At 36.6% G+C, this 13626-nt stretch overlaps 1 protein-coding gene across 14 annotated transcripts in view; it reads left to right on the forward strand.

Annotated features, from left to right (window-relative positions):
• KTN1 (kinectin 1) overlaps positions 1-13626 on the forward strand; it is a 118815-nt gene that overhangs the window by 37808 nt on the left and 67381 nt on the right. For 12 of the 14 annotated variants that reach the window (XM_064292526.1, XM_064292512.1, XM_064292522.1 and 9 more), the window contains 4 exons: positions 2814-3368; positions 7582-7719; positions 9087-9251; positions 10155-10285. In XM_064292526.1, coding sequence (XP_064148596.1) covers positions 2846-3368; positions 7582-7719; positions 9087-9251; positions 10155-10285 — 957 coding nt within the window. In that variant the 5' untranslated portion in view covers positions 2814-2845. Of the gene's footprint in view, positions 1-1898; positions 2111-2813; positions 3369-7581; positions 7720-9086; positions 9252-10154; positions 10286-13626 lie in introns of those variants that run through there. The other 2 variants (XM_064292518.1, XM_064292519.1) reach the window with 2 other exon arrangements.

Consider the following 13626-nt stretch of genomic DNA (forward strand, 5'->3'; position numbering starts at 1 on the left):
AATCAGTAGAGCCTTTGAAGAATTATGTCTCAAAATTCTTGTGGTTTCATGACCTCTCTTCTCCTTGAACACTTCCTTTTTTTCCTGTCTACACACAGGCAGATTTGCTTTGCTCAATTACCTATTCTGCTATTCTAAGACCTAGGCTTGCACATGGCTGTCACTTGTGGCTTATCAGGGCCCTTCTGGCTTTGACTTGATCCGATGTTTCAGCTTCTATGGCTGCTGCTAAGTGCTTCGGCCTCTCCTCCCCACCCCCCAAACAAAATCCCAAGAGTTCAAACTCATTGTTTTTTTTCCTTTTTCTTACCCCAGACCCCCAGCCAAGTTGAAGAGGTTGCTTTGTAGCTTAGGAATGCCCTATTAAAAAAGGAATGGTCTCTGCACTTCAGAAGGTTCCTTGAAAGACCAGTAACCCTCATGCAGACGGAGTAAAATATGCCTCATTTTTTTAAAACTTGGGCAGTTCATGTTAACATGAATTACCAGAAAGAAAAATTCCGTATAAAGTTTCTTTTAGTATTTTGTTAGCTCATGATTCCTTTCCCCTTTTTAGCTTGTTGGTAAGGTCAGGGTTGTATAACATTATTAAAAAAAAAAAAAAAAGTGTTAAATGCAGGTGTGAAGTGTTAAAATGCAGTTTCAGTCACATGGTTAATGGATGGTGTGCCTGATGAACACGTTCGTTCTCAGGTTTCATTTCTGGCAATTTTCAGATTTGATTCATTGGTCACATAACTCGAATCAAGTATGCATTTTTAAATTGGATATAAATTAGTTGAGAGACAAAGTTTAATAAGCTCAAGTTTATCATGTTATCAGTAAGATCCCTAGGTCTGTCTTGGCAGTTGTTAACACAGATAAGTCTGAATAATTTTATTTTGTTCTGTGGTAAAATGTGTGCTCATAAACCCAAACCCATGGCCATCGAGTTGATTCCAACACATAGCGACCTTATAGGACAGAGTAGAACTGCCCCATAGGGTTTACAAGGAGCAGCTGGTAGATTTGAACTTGCCAACCTTCTGGTTATCAGGTTCTGGTAAAGTCTTACATTCAGTAAGATTTTATTGTTTTATCAGATTTAAAAACAGATTTTTCTAAGGTGCAAAATCTTAGAATGATGATTCCTCCATTCAGGTGGAATTTGGTTTATTTAATCATTTCCTATTTTTAAGACTATTCAGACCAATAGCTTAAAACCTTTAAAAACTTTCAGATTTATTTGCACATTGAAAGTACAAAAATTGACTTCCTAAGCATATTCTGGGGTTTAATTATATCTGCATTACATCCTTTGCCGTTTTCCACAACAGATTTAGGATGACTTGTGAGAATACAAGCTACTTAATATGTGACTTGTACGTGTTTATAGGAAGAAACAACAGAATCATTTTTATTTTGAAGTTTAGCTAAGCTGTCCTTCAAATGAGGGATACAATACCTATATTCACGGTAGATCTGGGTACTCAGATCATATGTTTATTTTCTGTAGCTATTGGATTAATCGAAATACTGAAGCAAAGCCTCTCTTAGCGTTTGGGAAGGACAGGGATGGCCAACCTTGATTTTGTACCATGACTTGTTTCATCCAGTAAGGGGTGCCTTGAAAAAAAAAAGAAAAAATAGAGAAAAAAATCAACGCCAAATCTCATGTTGTAATATTTTGATTTTGACTTTTTTATATTTCTCTATCCTTGGTGTTTTTCACTATATCATGAGACTTCTTAGCCACTGGAATAAAGTTATTAGCAGTTTGTGAATGGGCTTTAAATCTCTAAATGAAGGAATGAGAACTATCTTTTTTCCTTTAAGAGTGTGGTACTCAACGAATAGTTAGTGTGTTGGTAATAGTTCATAATACCTCTATATTTCCAGAGAAGTTGTGAACACTGTATGACTGGTGCAAGCCGTTGTTCAAGTACTAGCCGAAAGGATGGTCGTTCAAATCCATCTAAAGGCTCATTAGGAGACAGATCTGGAGCCCTACTTCTGAAAGGTCGTGGCCTTGAAAACCATACAAAGCAGTTCCGCTCTGCACATGTGCGTTTGCCGTGAGTTGGAGCTGACTCAACAGGAACTAACAGCTATTTTGAGAGAAATTAATAATGTAAATATCTCCATGGTTATGAGTTGTCATTTATTGTTGGAGTGACAAAAATTAGTAATCTATAGAATTACAAACCAGAAAACAAATTGAGATGTGTGTTTAATTATTGAAAAAATTGCTGCTCTCAAAAATCAGTATTCTTAATTTTTTGAGGTATTGTAGTGTGTAAATGTAGCTGTATCAAAATTACTATGTATAGTAGTATTTATCAGTGCAGTGCTTAAGAGCTTGGCTGTTAACCAAAAAGTCGGCAGTTTGAATCCACCACCTGCTCCTTGGAAACCCTATGGGGCAGTTCTACTCTGTCGTATAGGATTGCTATGAGCCTGAATCGACTTGATGGCAACAGATAGGGGTATCAGCATTGTGTAATAAGGGGAAAAAAAGCTAAATACTAAAGTATAAAAAGTGAATTTTGGGGGGAAAAACTAGGTACCTTTAGCTTTTTTCCTTCTCATCAGGATCCTTTCACATACTTTAAAATTAGAAGGATGTGTTACAAACACTCTTTTTAGTTACTACACATTTTCCTTTCATAGTATATTTCAAGCTGTGGTTGGCAAAATAATCAAGTATGTGGTTTAAACAACTAAGCTGCTTGGATTTGTAGTTCAGGTTAGATAAAAATACCAATTGAAAGAGAAAGGAGTTTAATTTTTAAAGACTAAAACAGTTTTTTTTTCCCTTCCTTTCACCCATTTAGGTTTTGTAGGATCACATTAACAAAAAAGCACCATGGAGTTTTATGAGTCAACATATTTCATTGTCCTTATTCCTTCAATAGTTATTGCAGCAATTTTCCTATTCTTCTGGCTTTTCATGAAAGAAACATTATATGATGAAGTTCTTGCAAAACAGAAAAGAGAACAAAAGCTTATTCCTACAAAAACAGATAAGAAGAAGGCAGAAAAGAAGAAAAATAAAAAGAAAGACATCCAGAACGGGAATCTCCATGAATCTGATTCTGAGAGTGTACCCCGGGACTTTAAATTATCCGATGCCTTGGCTGTAGAAGATGAGCAAGTTGTACCTGTTCCTTTGAATGTGGTTGAATCATCAAGTAGTGTTAGGGAAAGAAAGAAGAAGGAAAAGAAACACAAACCTGTACTTGAAGAGCAGGTCACCAAAGAAAGTGATGTATCCAAGATTCCTGGCAAAAAAGTAGAACCGGTCCCAGTTACTAAACAGCCAACTCCTCCATCTGAAGCAGCTGCCTCAAAGAAGAAACCAGGGCAGAAGAAGTCGAAAAATGGAAGCGGTATTGTAATCTTTTCAACTTTATCACATGATTTTATTTGTTTTAATGACTTTAGAGCTTTGAAATTCAGAAACATAGTTAGCTATGAACATAAAATACTAAGTACTGAGTCTGAAACCAAGATCACTACACTTAAGTGTTTGCTTGCATTAACATTAGCTGCTGATAGAAATAAGTAGTATCGATCATTAAAAACAGCATTTAAAACAACCTCGTACTATAAATATGAAAAAAACCTTTAATGGAAGTATGTAAAATCTACCTTTGAGCTGTTTTTCTAAAACCGTTACGGCTGTATAAATATCAGCAATTAAGAACTTTTAGTTGCTTCAGCCAACACTTTCTAATCAATGTAATAGATGTTAAAGATGAAAAGAGAAATCAGATACTGTTTCTTGCCCTTAATTAATTTCTTTCCCTATTTAAAAAATTATTGTAAAATATATATAACATAAACTTTGTCATTTTAACCATTTTTAAGTGCATAATTCAGTGGCATGAATTACACTCACAATGATGTACAACTATTACCACTATTTCCAAAACTTCTTCATCACCCCAAGTAGAAACTCTGTAGCCATGAAGCAACAAATCCTCATTCCTCCTTCCTCCCCAGCCCCTGGTAACCGCTAATCTACTTTCTGTCTTTATACATTTGCCTGTTCTAGACATTTCATGTAAGTGGGATCATACAATATTTGTACTTTAGTGTCTGGCATCTTTCATTTAGCATGTTTTCAAGGTTCATCCATGTTAATGGCATGTATTAGAACTCTATTCCTTTTTATGACTGAATAATATGAAACATTGCTTGGTTGTACCACATTTTGTTCATCCATTCACCTGTTGAGGGACACTTGGCTTGTTTCCATCTTTTGACTGTCACTCACAATGCTGCTGTGAACATTGGTGCACACTTGTCTGCTTGAGTTCCTGTTTTCAGTTCTTTGGGAATTGCTAAATCATATGGTAATTCTGTCTAACTTTTTGAAGAACCAACAGACTTCCTGATTGAATGATTTTGCAAACATTTTATTATACGAGGGTTTTGTGCCAGGTATCATTAGTAGGTACTAGGAGTACAGAGGTGAATAGTGCATTTTCACAATTGTATGTTTACTGCGTAGACACAAACATAAATACCATATTTTTACGCAGATGTGCACTTTATACATTTCTGCCAAGTATGCAACCCCTTCCTGTGTTATTTTATAACCGTGCTATGCGTGTCACATGTGGAGGCATTATTTACATGGGCATGTTATTTGTGGGAAAAAAAAGTCATTATAAATCAAAAGTTTAGTATAATTTAGGTATGCCTAAAGAAGTGTAGGAGTGCCTCACATTAATTTTAAAGGTTGAATAAGTACAAACTATTTTTTTGTGTGTGTGGATGGGAGGGGCAGGGTAGGTTATTCAAGGTAGAGGGGTTAACAGGTACAACAGAAAGGATGTGATGAGATGATGTGTGGAACTGCAGACAGTTTGCAATGTATGAAAGGACTTGTGTGTACCAATAAATTATTTGTGTATCTTAACTCTTGGAGTGTTACATTGGGTTTTCAATACTTGTTGGTCAACAGTGATCAAAGTATGGCATTAGGAAAATTGAGTAAGCACCCCGTTTTAGTAGGGTAGGGCATGTAAACGAATGAAATTTATGTAAGAGATGTACAAAGTATAGAAAAAAATGTAGAAGCCAAGTCTCAGGAAATGCTTTACAGAGGACGCAGTGCCTAAGCTAGGTCTTCAAGAATAAATTACTTCACCAAGCAAATTGTGGGGTTTCCTTCCACTGGTAGACACCATGTTTAAAGTATAAAGTTACAGAGGTACAAGAGTGCAGTGTGTTGTTGAACCATGAAATGTCGAACCAGGAGCGGTAGGAAACAAAGCTGAAATGATAGGCAGTGGCTAGATCATGATGGTCTTTGTGTATGGTGTTAAGGAGCTAGGATTTTATAGATTACCACTGGTGAAAATTTTTAAGCAGATTAGTTGTGTAATCAGATTTACATTTTAGAAAGTTTTTTTTTTTTTTTTTTTTGTTAAAACTTGGGCTGACAGATTTCACAGGGCAGTGTTTGTTATAGCCAGGCTAATTAAGTGGTTATTGTAATATTCCAAAGTTAAGATGGAGGTCTGAACTCTAGTGGTGACAAAAGAAATAGAAAGTAGATTAGATAGGTCTACAGAGCACAAGTGATGTGACTGATCTGATTGGTTAGAGGCATGACAGATAAAAGTCCCTGTGTGGAGCAAATAGTTAAACCCTCAACTACTAGCCAAAAGGTTGGTGGCTTGAGCCCATCCAGAGGCTCCTCAGAAGACAGGCCTGGTGATCTGCTTTTAAAAGGTCACAGCCTGGAAAACCCTCTGGAGCGTAGTTCTACTCAGACACACATGGGGGAATCTGCTCCATGGCAGCTAACAACAACAATGGCAGACAAACTAGAAGGCAGAAACAAAGCTGATTTCCCAAGTTCTAAATTAGGTCAGGATTGGTAGGCTGCAATTTACGAGCCAAATTCTGGCTCTTTCCTGCTAACCAAAAGGTCAGCAGTCAAACCCCCCAGACACACCTTGGAAACCCTGTGGGGTAGTTCCACTCTGTCCTGTAGGGTCGCTGTGAGTTGGAATTGACTCAATGCAGTGGGTTTGTTTTTTTTTTCTTTTTTCCTAGCCTATGAGCTAAGAAAGACTTTTACATTTTAAATGGTTGGGGGAAAAAAAATCAAAAGTAGAATAGTATTTTGAGATGTGTGGAAATTACATGAAATTCAAACTTCAGTGTCTATAAATTTGTATTGAATATAGGCACATTCACTTGGTTTTATATTGTTCGTGGCTGACTTTAGCACTGTAAAAGCAGAGTTGGATAGTTGTGACCTGGGAAGTCTAAAATACTTACTGCCTGGCCTTTTACAGAAAGTTTGCTGGTTGGTAACATGAAGATAAGGAATATTAGGGAGAGAGTGAATGTATATGGAAAGGAGAATGATTTTAGTTTGTTTCAGGTGCTTGTGGGGCCATGTATATAGAGCACAACTCAGGATGCAGCAGTAGAAGTATTTCACAAAGGAGACTACAAAAGAATATTTAGAATATAAGAAAAGAATCATGGGAGCTGAGAGGAGAGAGTTTTAAGGAGTTAGAGACCAACATTATGAAATGCTAAAGCTTAGTCAAATAAGGATTTTTAAAGTATGGCTTTTGTGGAACTAGAGGCCTGAGTTAAACCCAGTCATGATATGGAAGAGATGGAAATCAAGTTGCAATTTGTTGAGAAATGATTGGTAGATAAGGAAGTACAGACTATTATTTTGTTCAGTATCGGATAAGGAGGAACTGGGTTTGGGAGGCGGGGATTACAGTGGTAGAAAGGGTTTTAGTTTTTAAGATGGTAGAGACTCAACCATTCTATAGGCTAAGGGTGGCTGGGAGGGGCTGAGGAAGGGAATATAAAGGGGCAAGCACTGGAAGTCTTGAAGCTAAAAAGCAGGTATAGTGGAGAAAACTGGAATGATAAGTTACTGGTGGTGAATGTCTTAGTTATCTTGTGCTGGTAAACCAAGCCAAACCAAACCCAGTGCTGTCAAGTCGATTCTGACTCATAGCGACCCTACGGAAAAATCACAAGTGGATGGCTTTAACAAAGAGAAATTTATTCTTTCACAGTCCAGGAGGCTGTAAGTCCAAAATCAGGGTGCTAGCTGCAGGGGAAGGTTAACTTTCTTCTGTTGGCTCTGGGGAAAGGTGCTTGTCATCAGGCTTTACCTGGTGGAATAGCTTATCAGTGCAGAGACCCTGGTGTCCGGTGCTTCTTTCTTGGTGGTATGAGGTCCCCATGTCTCTCTGCTTGTTTCTCTTTTGTACCTCAAAAGAGATTGGCTGAAGAAACAACTCAATTCTTTAGTTTGAATCCCCCCTCATCAGCATAACTGCAGCTAATCCCATCACATCAACATTATAGAGGTAGGATTTATAACACATAGGAAAATCACATCAAATGATAAAATGGTGGATAAATCACACAATACTGGCCTAGCTAGGTCGACAGATATTTTTGGGGGACATAATTCTCAATCCATGAAAGTGAGAAAGTAGGATATCAGTTTTAAAATTCTGGAAATTATTCATTAATAATTGCATGTTTTTCTGGTGTGCTCATTGTTTGCTGTGATGATGATTTATTTATTTATTTTTAATAAAGATGACCAGGATAAAAAGGTGGAAGCTCTTGTGGCACCTTCAAAAAAGCAAGAATTATTACCCCTCCATCAAGAGACTAAACAAGAAAGTGGATCGGGAAAGAAGAAAGTCTCATCAAAGAAACAAAAGACAGAAAACGGTGAAATGTGTAGATACGTATTTAATACTGTCCTTAATTCTAGAGAAGTATACTAGGACAAAGATCACAGAGGCCTAACATGCTCTTTAATTCTCAGTGTTATATGTAATTCAACAAGTATAATACTAATAAAGTCCTGGATTGGATTCTCTTTAGCTGTGTGGTTTTGTGATGAAGAAGCGTATCTAAATTTAAAAGGACAACACATTTGTAAATACTCTTAGCTTTGTAAAGAATAATGTAATTAGTATATAATCTCTACAGAAGAAAAAATTCCTGTGATGTCTGTACTTTTAAAAGACTGGATTCCTTGTTTACTAAATATCACTTGCAGATTATGCTAGAGGACATTAGCTAGATCTAGCATTGCCCTCACTCCCCAATTCTGTTATTCTCATTGAAATTATGATATGAACCAAATCCGTTACTGTTGAGTCGATTCTAACTCAACAGCGACCCTATAAGACTGAGGAGAACTGCCCCGTAGGGTTTCTGAGGAGCAGCTGGTAGAATTGAAATGTGGACCTCTTGGTTAGCCAGCTGAGTTCTTAACTACAGCACCACCAGGGCTCCAAAAATGACATAGTGAAGCAATAAAATGTGAGAAAAATATTACCCCAATAGATGCTGAAAATAATCTGATAAAATTAAATATATTGTTTTCAAATAAAAGAATTATGTATGCGGAAAATTTTTTTTTTAAAGGAACAGAGACATTTCTATTTGAGTATGGACGTGTACACCTCTAATCAACAGACATCACACTTAATGTTTAAACTGGTAGAGTTTTTCTTATTAAAATTAGAAACTAAGGATGTTTCGTTTTTTCACTTTTAATACTGTTGTGGAAGTAAGAAGTATCATGAAAATTAGAGGCATCACTATTAGAAATGAGAATATCTGCAGAGAACAATGACTGTGATTGTGTACCTAGCAAGTCAGAGGAGCTCAATTAAAAACTATCAGTCACGATAAGAATTCAGTAAAATATCAACAGAAAATAAAAATTACATTTTCTTTGAGTACTAATTAGACGTGAATGGATTCTTACGAAAAACAGGAGAAAAAATGAGAACTAAAAATCTAAAGAATGTATAAGAAATTTTCAGATACTATTAGAAGTGATATGCTAGATATTTTAGATAACTTAAATGATTTATTGTAAAAGAAAAATACTAAACTGATACGGTGTAATTAGAAAAGTTGGTTTGACTTGTTAAGTGATAAAATAAAAATTTAAAGTCAAATTGAGCAGGTATTGGAGATTTTGAAAATAACTCCATTTATCTTTAAGCATATTTTTATGTTGTTTAATACCGGTTTTAAGAGCTTTGAATGATTATGATTTTGTTGAACTTAAATTGCAGTAGATGAGCCCCTTATTCACGCAACTACTTATATTCCTTTGATGGATAATGCTGATTCAAATCCTGTGGTGGATAAGAGAGAAGTGGTTGATCTGAATAAACCTGAACAGGTAGAAGGGATCCAGAAAACTGGGAGTAAAAAACTGAAGACTGAAACTGACAAAGGTAATATGTGAAATGGTACAGTTTGTTATATTGTAAAAAACATTTTTGAGTTCTGATGGAATTAAGTACCTATTCTTAGAGAAACAAGGTATTGCAAAAGACTTGTAGTAAGAGGTTTACTAGTAGCCTCCTAGTTCAGCCTTCTCAATTTTGTGGACCTAGACACTGGAATTTGACTAATCCAAGTTCCACAGCTATTTTGCTGTGTGTCGCTCTGTTCTCTTCCACTTCTGTCTCCTGTTAGGTTTCTGGGCTAATTCACAACTGACTTTTTTAAGATTCTAATGTAGCTGAAGTAATAAAAGCACTGCGCCTTTTGGGCTGTAGTCTTATGGGTGGTAATTCCTTTAAAAAAGTGAACTTGGGTGCTTAATATAGAGCCCTGGCAGAATTGGGGTGAATGAGAGAGGTGTTTGATGCATAAGTTTTTTCTAATGTCAGGATTGCTTGTATATATTTGATCTTCGTAGAATCCGATTTCCTTCTTATAATTGTCTTAGAGCTTATTTTCTTTTCTGTAAAATTTGGTTTATATGTCTCAGGATTGTTAAAGTTAATTGAGAATATTTGTGAACATATCTAGTGCAGGTAGTATATATTAGACACATTTAAACGATTTGTTTTAAAGTGAGGGCATTCTGACATTTTAGTGTTATGTAAGTTTGTAAACTTTTGGTTAAAAATTAAACTTTTAATATAAATTAATCTCATTATATTAGAGATGATAAAGATACTTCTTTTCCTCTCAGCTGGAGCATTTTTTTTTGTTGTTTGACCTGAAATGTAAATCCGTTTTTTCTTTTGATTATTGATTTTCTGGGCCAGGAACTCGTGATGCCTACCTTTGCTGAGGTTATTACCTGTGTCTTTTAAATGCCAACTCCTTTTTCTTTTTTTTTAAAGAAAATGCTGAAGTGAAATTTAAAGATTTTCTTCTGTCCTTGAAGACCATGATGTTTTCTGAAGATGAAGCCCTTTGTGTTGTAGACCTGCTAAAGGAGAAGTCTGGTGTGATACAGGATGCTTTAAAGAAGGTAAATATTCTTTTGATTTTTGGGCATATTTGGGAGCAGTGATTAGAAGTTCACCAAACAAGACTGCTGCTAGGACAATGAATTAGTTTATACTCCCATCCTTCACATCCCAAAACACAGTAACATCTCAAAGTTCTAGAATGTCTTCAGAAATTATTTCACATATGCATACTAATCAGTACATTTATTCAGTTTGCTTAGATGCCTGTTGAATCATTTGATACTTTGACAAAAGTCAGTTTCTTTAGTAAGGTGATTTATGTGACTTTTAAGTCATTTCATACTTGCCTTAAGTTGGACCTTGCTTTGTTCGTACCTTGCTTTGTACCTGGCTGAAAGTGTTGAAATGAGGGCCAGGTGATTTCTGGATGGCATATGTGGATTTTTTTTTTCTTCCTGCTAAAGATAGCACCATTCAAAATCCTTGGCAATGTTTTTTTTATTGTTTATTGTGTGTGTTTGTGTGGTATTACCCTTCTAAAATGATTGGGGTGTGAGAGAATGCTATTTTACATGGCTGATGAAAATTTATATAAAACAAATCAAAACCCCCATGGACTTAATATCTATATTCTCATAGATCTGCTCACTATACTGTGATGTGCACTGTGTCAAGCTGGGAAAGATGACCGGTTTTCAAGTCTTGTTTATGTAAGATAAGCTGATGTGGTATCTGGTATTCAATATCAGATAACCGGCTTAACTGTCCTCATTCTTAAAACATGGCTCAACACACACATCTAACCAGTGCTCTGCTTTAAAACCTTCAATGGCTTCCATTTGTTGTTCTTTTTTACATTTTTGTTTTATGGTGGTAAAACATGTAACAATTTGTCATTTTAACATTAAGTATACAGTTCAGTGGCACTAATTATATTCACAGTATTGTACAGCCATCACCACTGTCTATTTTCCATTCGTTCTTAAGATAAAAAAATCACCCTACTTCAGGCCACTTGAGCTCCGGCAGAGGTCTCCTAATTGTTCTGATTTTCCTCTTAGCCCTCTAATCTGTTTTTCCACACAATTGCAGGGGTGACCTTTAATAAATAAATCAGGTTATGTTACTTACTGCTTTAAAAACCTTTTGGTACCTTTCCCTTTGCACTTAGAACATAATCCAAATATCTTAGCAGGCCTTATACCTACCTCTCCCTACAGCCTCATCTTATGACATGTTCCCCATTTCCTCACTACATTTCATACACAGTAGATCTTCTCTGGTTCCTCTAGCATAGCAAGCTCACTCTTCTGCCTGGACTGTCCTGTTTTTCCTTACCTCCCTTTGCCCCCCAAATTCTTTCCCTGGCTAACTCCTCCTTCAAGTCTCTGCTTAAATATCACTTCCTCTCAGGCTAAATTGTTCTCCCTGATACTCTCTCTTATAGCTAGCTGTACTTTTTTAAAATACCATTTATCATTATTTAATAAACAGAAATAAGTATATACTGTTGGTCCTCCATATTCATGGGTTCTGAATTGAAAATATTTAGGAGAGAAAAGTTCCAAACAGCAGAACTTGAATTTGCCATGCGCCAAGCACTACATTGAATCCATGCGAGTTAAGTGTTGTGTAGGCATACCCTGCTATAAACTCCCGCTGTTTCACGGATCCTCGGTCTCTCTCCAGCACTGCTTGTGTGAGCATTTTTCACCTCACGTCTCATTTGTTTGCTGCTTGTGTTGTGTGCACCCTTTGTTTCTGCGAAAAAATAGTTCCTAAAAAACAGTAAAGTGGTCAAAGCAATCCCTCTAAGGCCAAGTGTAAATGGCTTGAGGAGAGCTAGAGGAAAGCATTTAAGGCTAGTAAGGGGTGGCTGGCTAGCTGTGTAAAGCGCAGCAGTCTCAGGATTTCAGGATCGAGGGAGAATCGACTGATGCCAGGGCAGCCATCAGTGTTCCCAGGAGAGCTCAAGAAACTCATAGAAGAGAAAGATTACCTTCCAGAACAAGTCCTCAATTTTGAGGAAACAATTATTTAGATTGTATTAGATATTAACATTTTACCTAATTTACATTTACATTGTATTAGGTATTAGAAGTAATCCAGACTTTGTTTAAAGTATATGGGAGAATGTGCATAGGTTATATGCAAATTCTGTGCCATTTTATATAAGGGTCTAGAGCATCTGGGGATTTTGGTATCCTCAAGGGCGGGGGTGGTAGTCAGAGAGGAGTCCTAGAACCAATCCCCAAGGAAACCAAAAGAATGACTGTAATTTTAATGTTTCTCTGACTAGACTGTAAGCTTCATGAGGATAAATGAAGGTATCGTGTCTGTTTTTGCTCATTATGGTCTTCTGAATGGCTGACACACATTAAAAAAAAATAGGCACTCGTATTTACTGAAGTCTATTCATACTTCCAAGTATCTAGTAACAGTATGTTTTACAAGCCTATGGCATTTTACAATGTAATATGCTTGTTGGACAGTCTCCATGTGGTACTTGTAATGGCCCAGAGGAAACACAGTGCTAGAGGGTAGTCAGTAGAATAAATGTGGTAACTGTGACTTTGGATAAAATGTCAGATTATTCTGTTGCAAGGAAATTCCTTGAAATTCTCGATAAACTTGTTCTTTCATTTGCTTTATATTATAATCAGATGAGTATATATCTAAGAAGGGTCCTTAATTATTTGTGGGGATTGGGAAAAGCACCCAGCAGGTAAAAGCCCTAAGCTGAAGTTACTACCTAGCTGTTTAAAATTAAATTGCATTTTCAAATAAAAATGCTTTAAGTGTCACTCTCCTGAGTAAGGATGTTGCTGATGGCTTATGGGGGCAAGAGTAGTCATTTTATTGTCTGAGACAGCTTTGCGCTCTACAGACTGAGTGGTAAATCAAATTCCCCTTTATTTTAAGCTGGCCAAGGAGGAGGTTGGGAGTTGTTAAAGATAGTGTTTTGAAATAGAGCAAGTGTTTTAAAACTGTTGGCATTTTTTTTTTTTTTCTCTGCCCTTGAGCCATTTGCCTCTGGATTAAAATATTTTTTGACTTCTGGGTGGGTCTGTTCTCATCTGCAGGGACCCATTGACCTTGTAGGTACCCTATATCCTTGAAAGACTAGAGAAGTTTTGTTTTCCCCTTTACCTGCCATACAAACTGAGTCTTGGTCATCATACCTTTTATTAGATGCCAGGAGGCCCTGGTGGTACAGTGGTTAAGAGCTCCGCTGCTAACCAAAAGGTCAGCAGTTCGAATTCACCAGCCCCTCCTTGGAAACCCTATGGGGCAGTTCTGCTTTGCCCCATAGGGTTGCTATGAGTTGGAATTGACTAGATGGCAATGGGTTTGGTTTTTTTGAATAAAGATCAATTCAGAGAAAGGGGGACAATAAAAG

Source organism: Loxodonta africana, chromosome 10, assembly GCF_030014295.1.
Source record: "Loxodonta africana isolate mLoxAfr1 chromosome 10, mLoxAfr1.hap2, whole genome shotgun sequence".
NCBI lineage: Eukaryota > Metazoa > Chordata > Mammalia > Proboscidea > Elephantidae > Loxodonta > Loxodonta africana.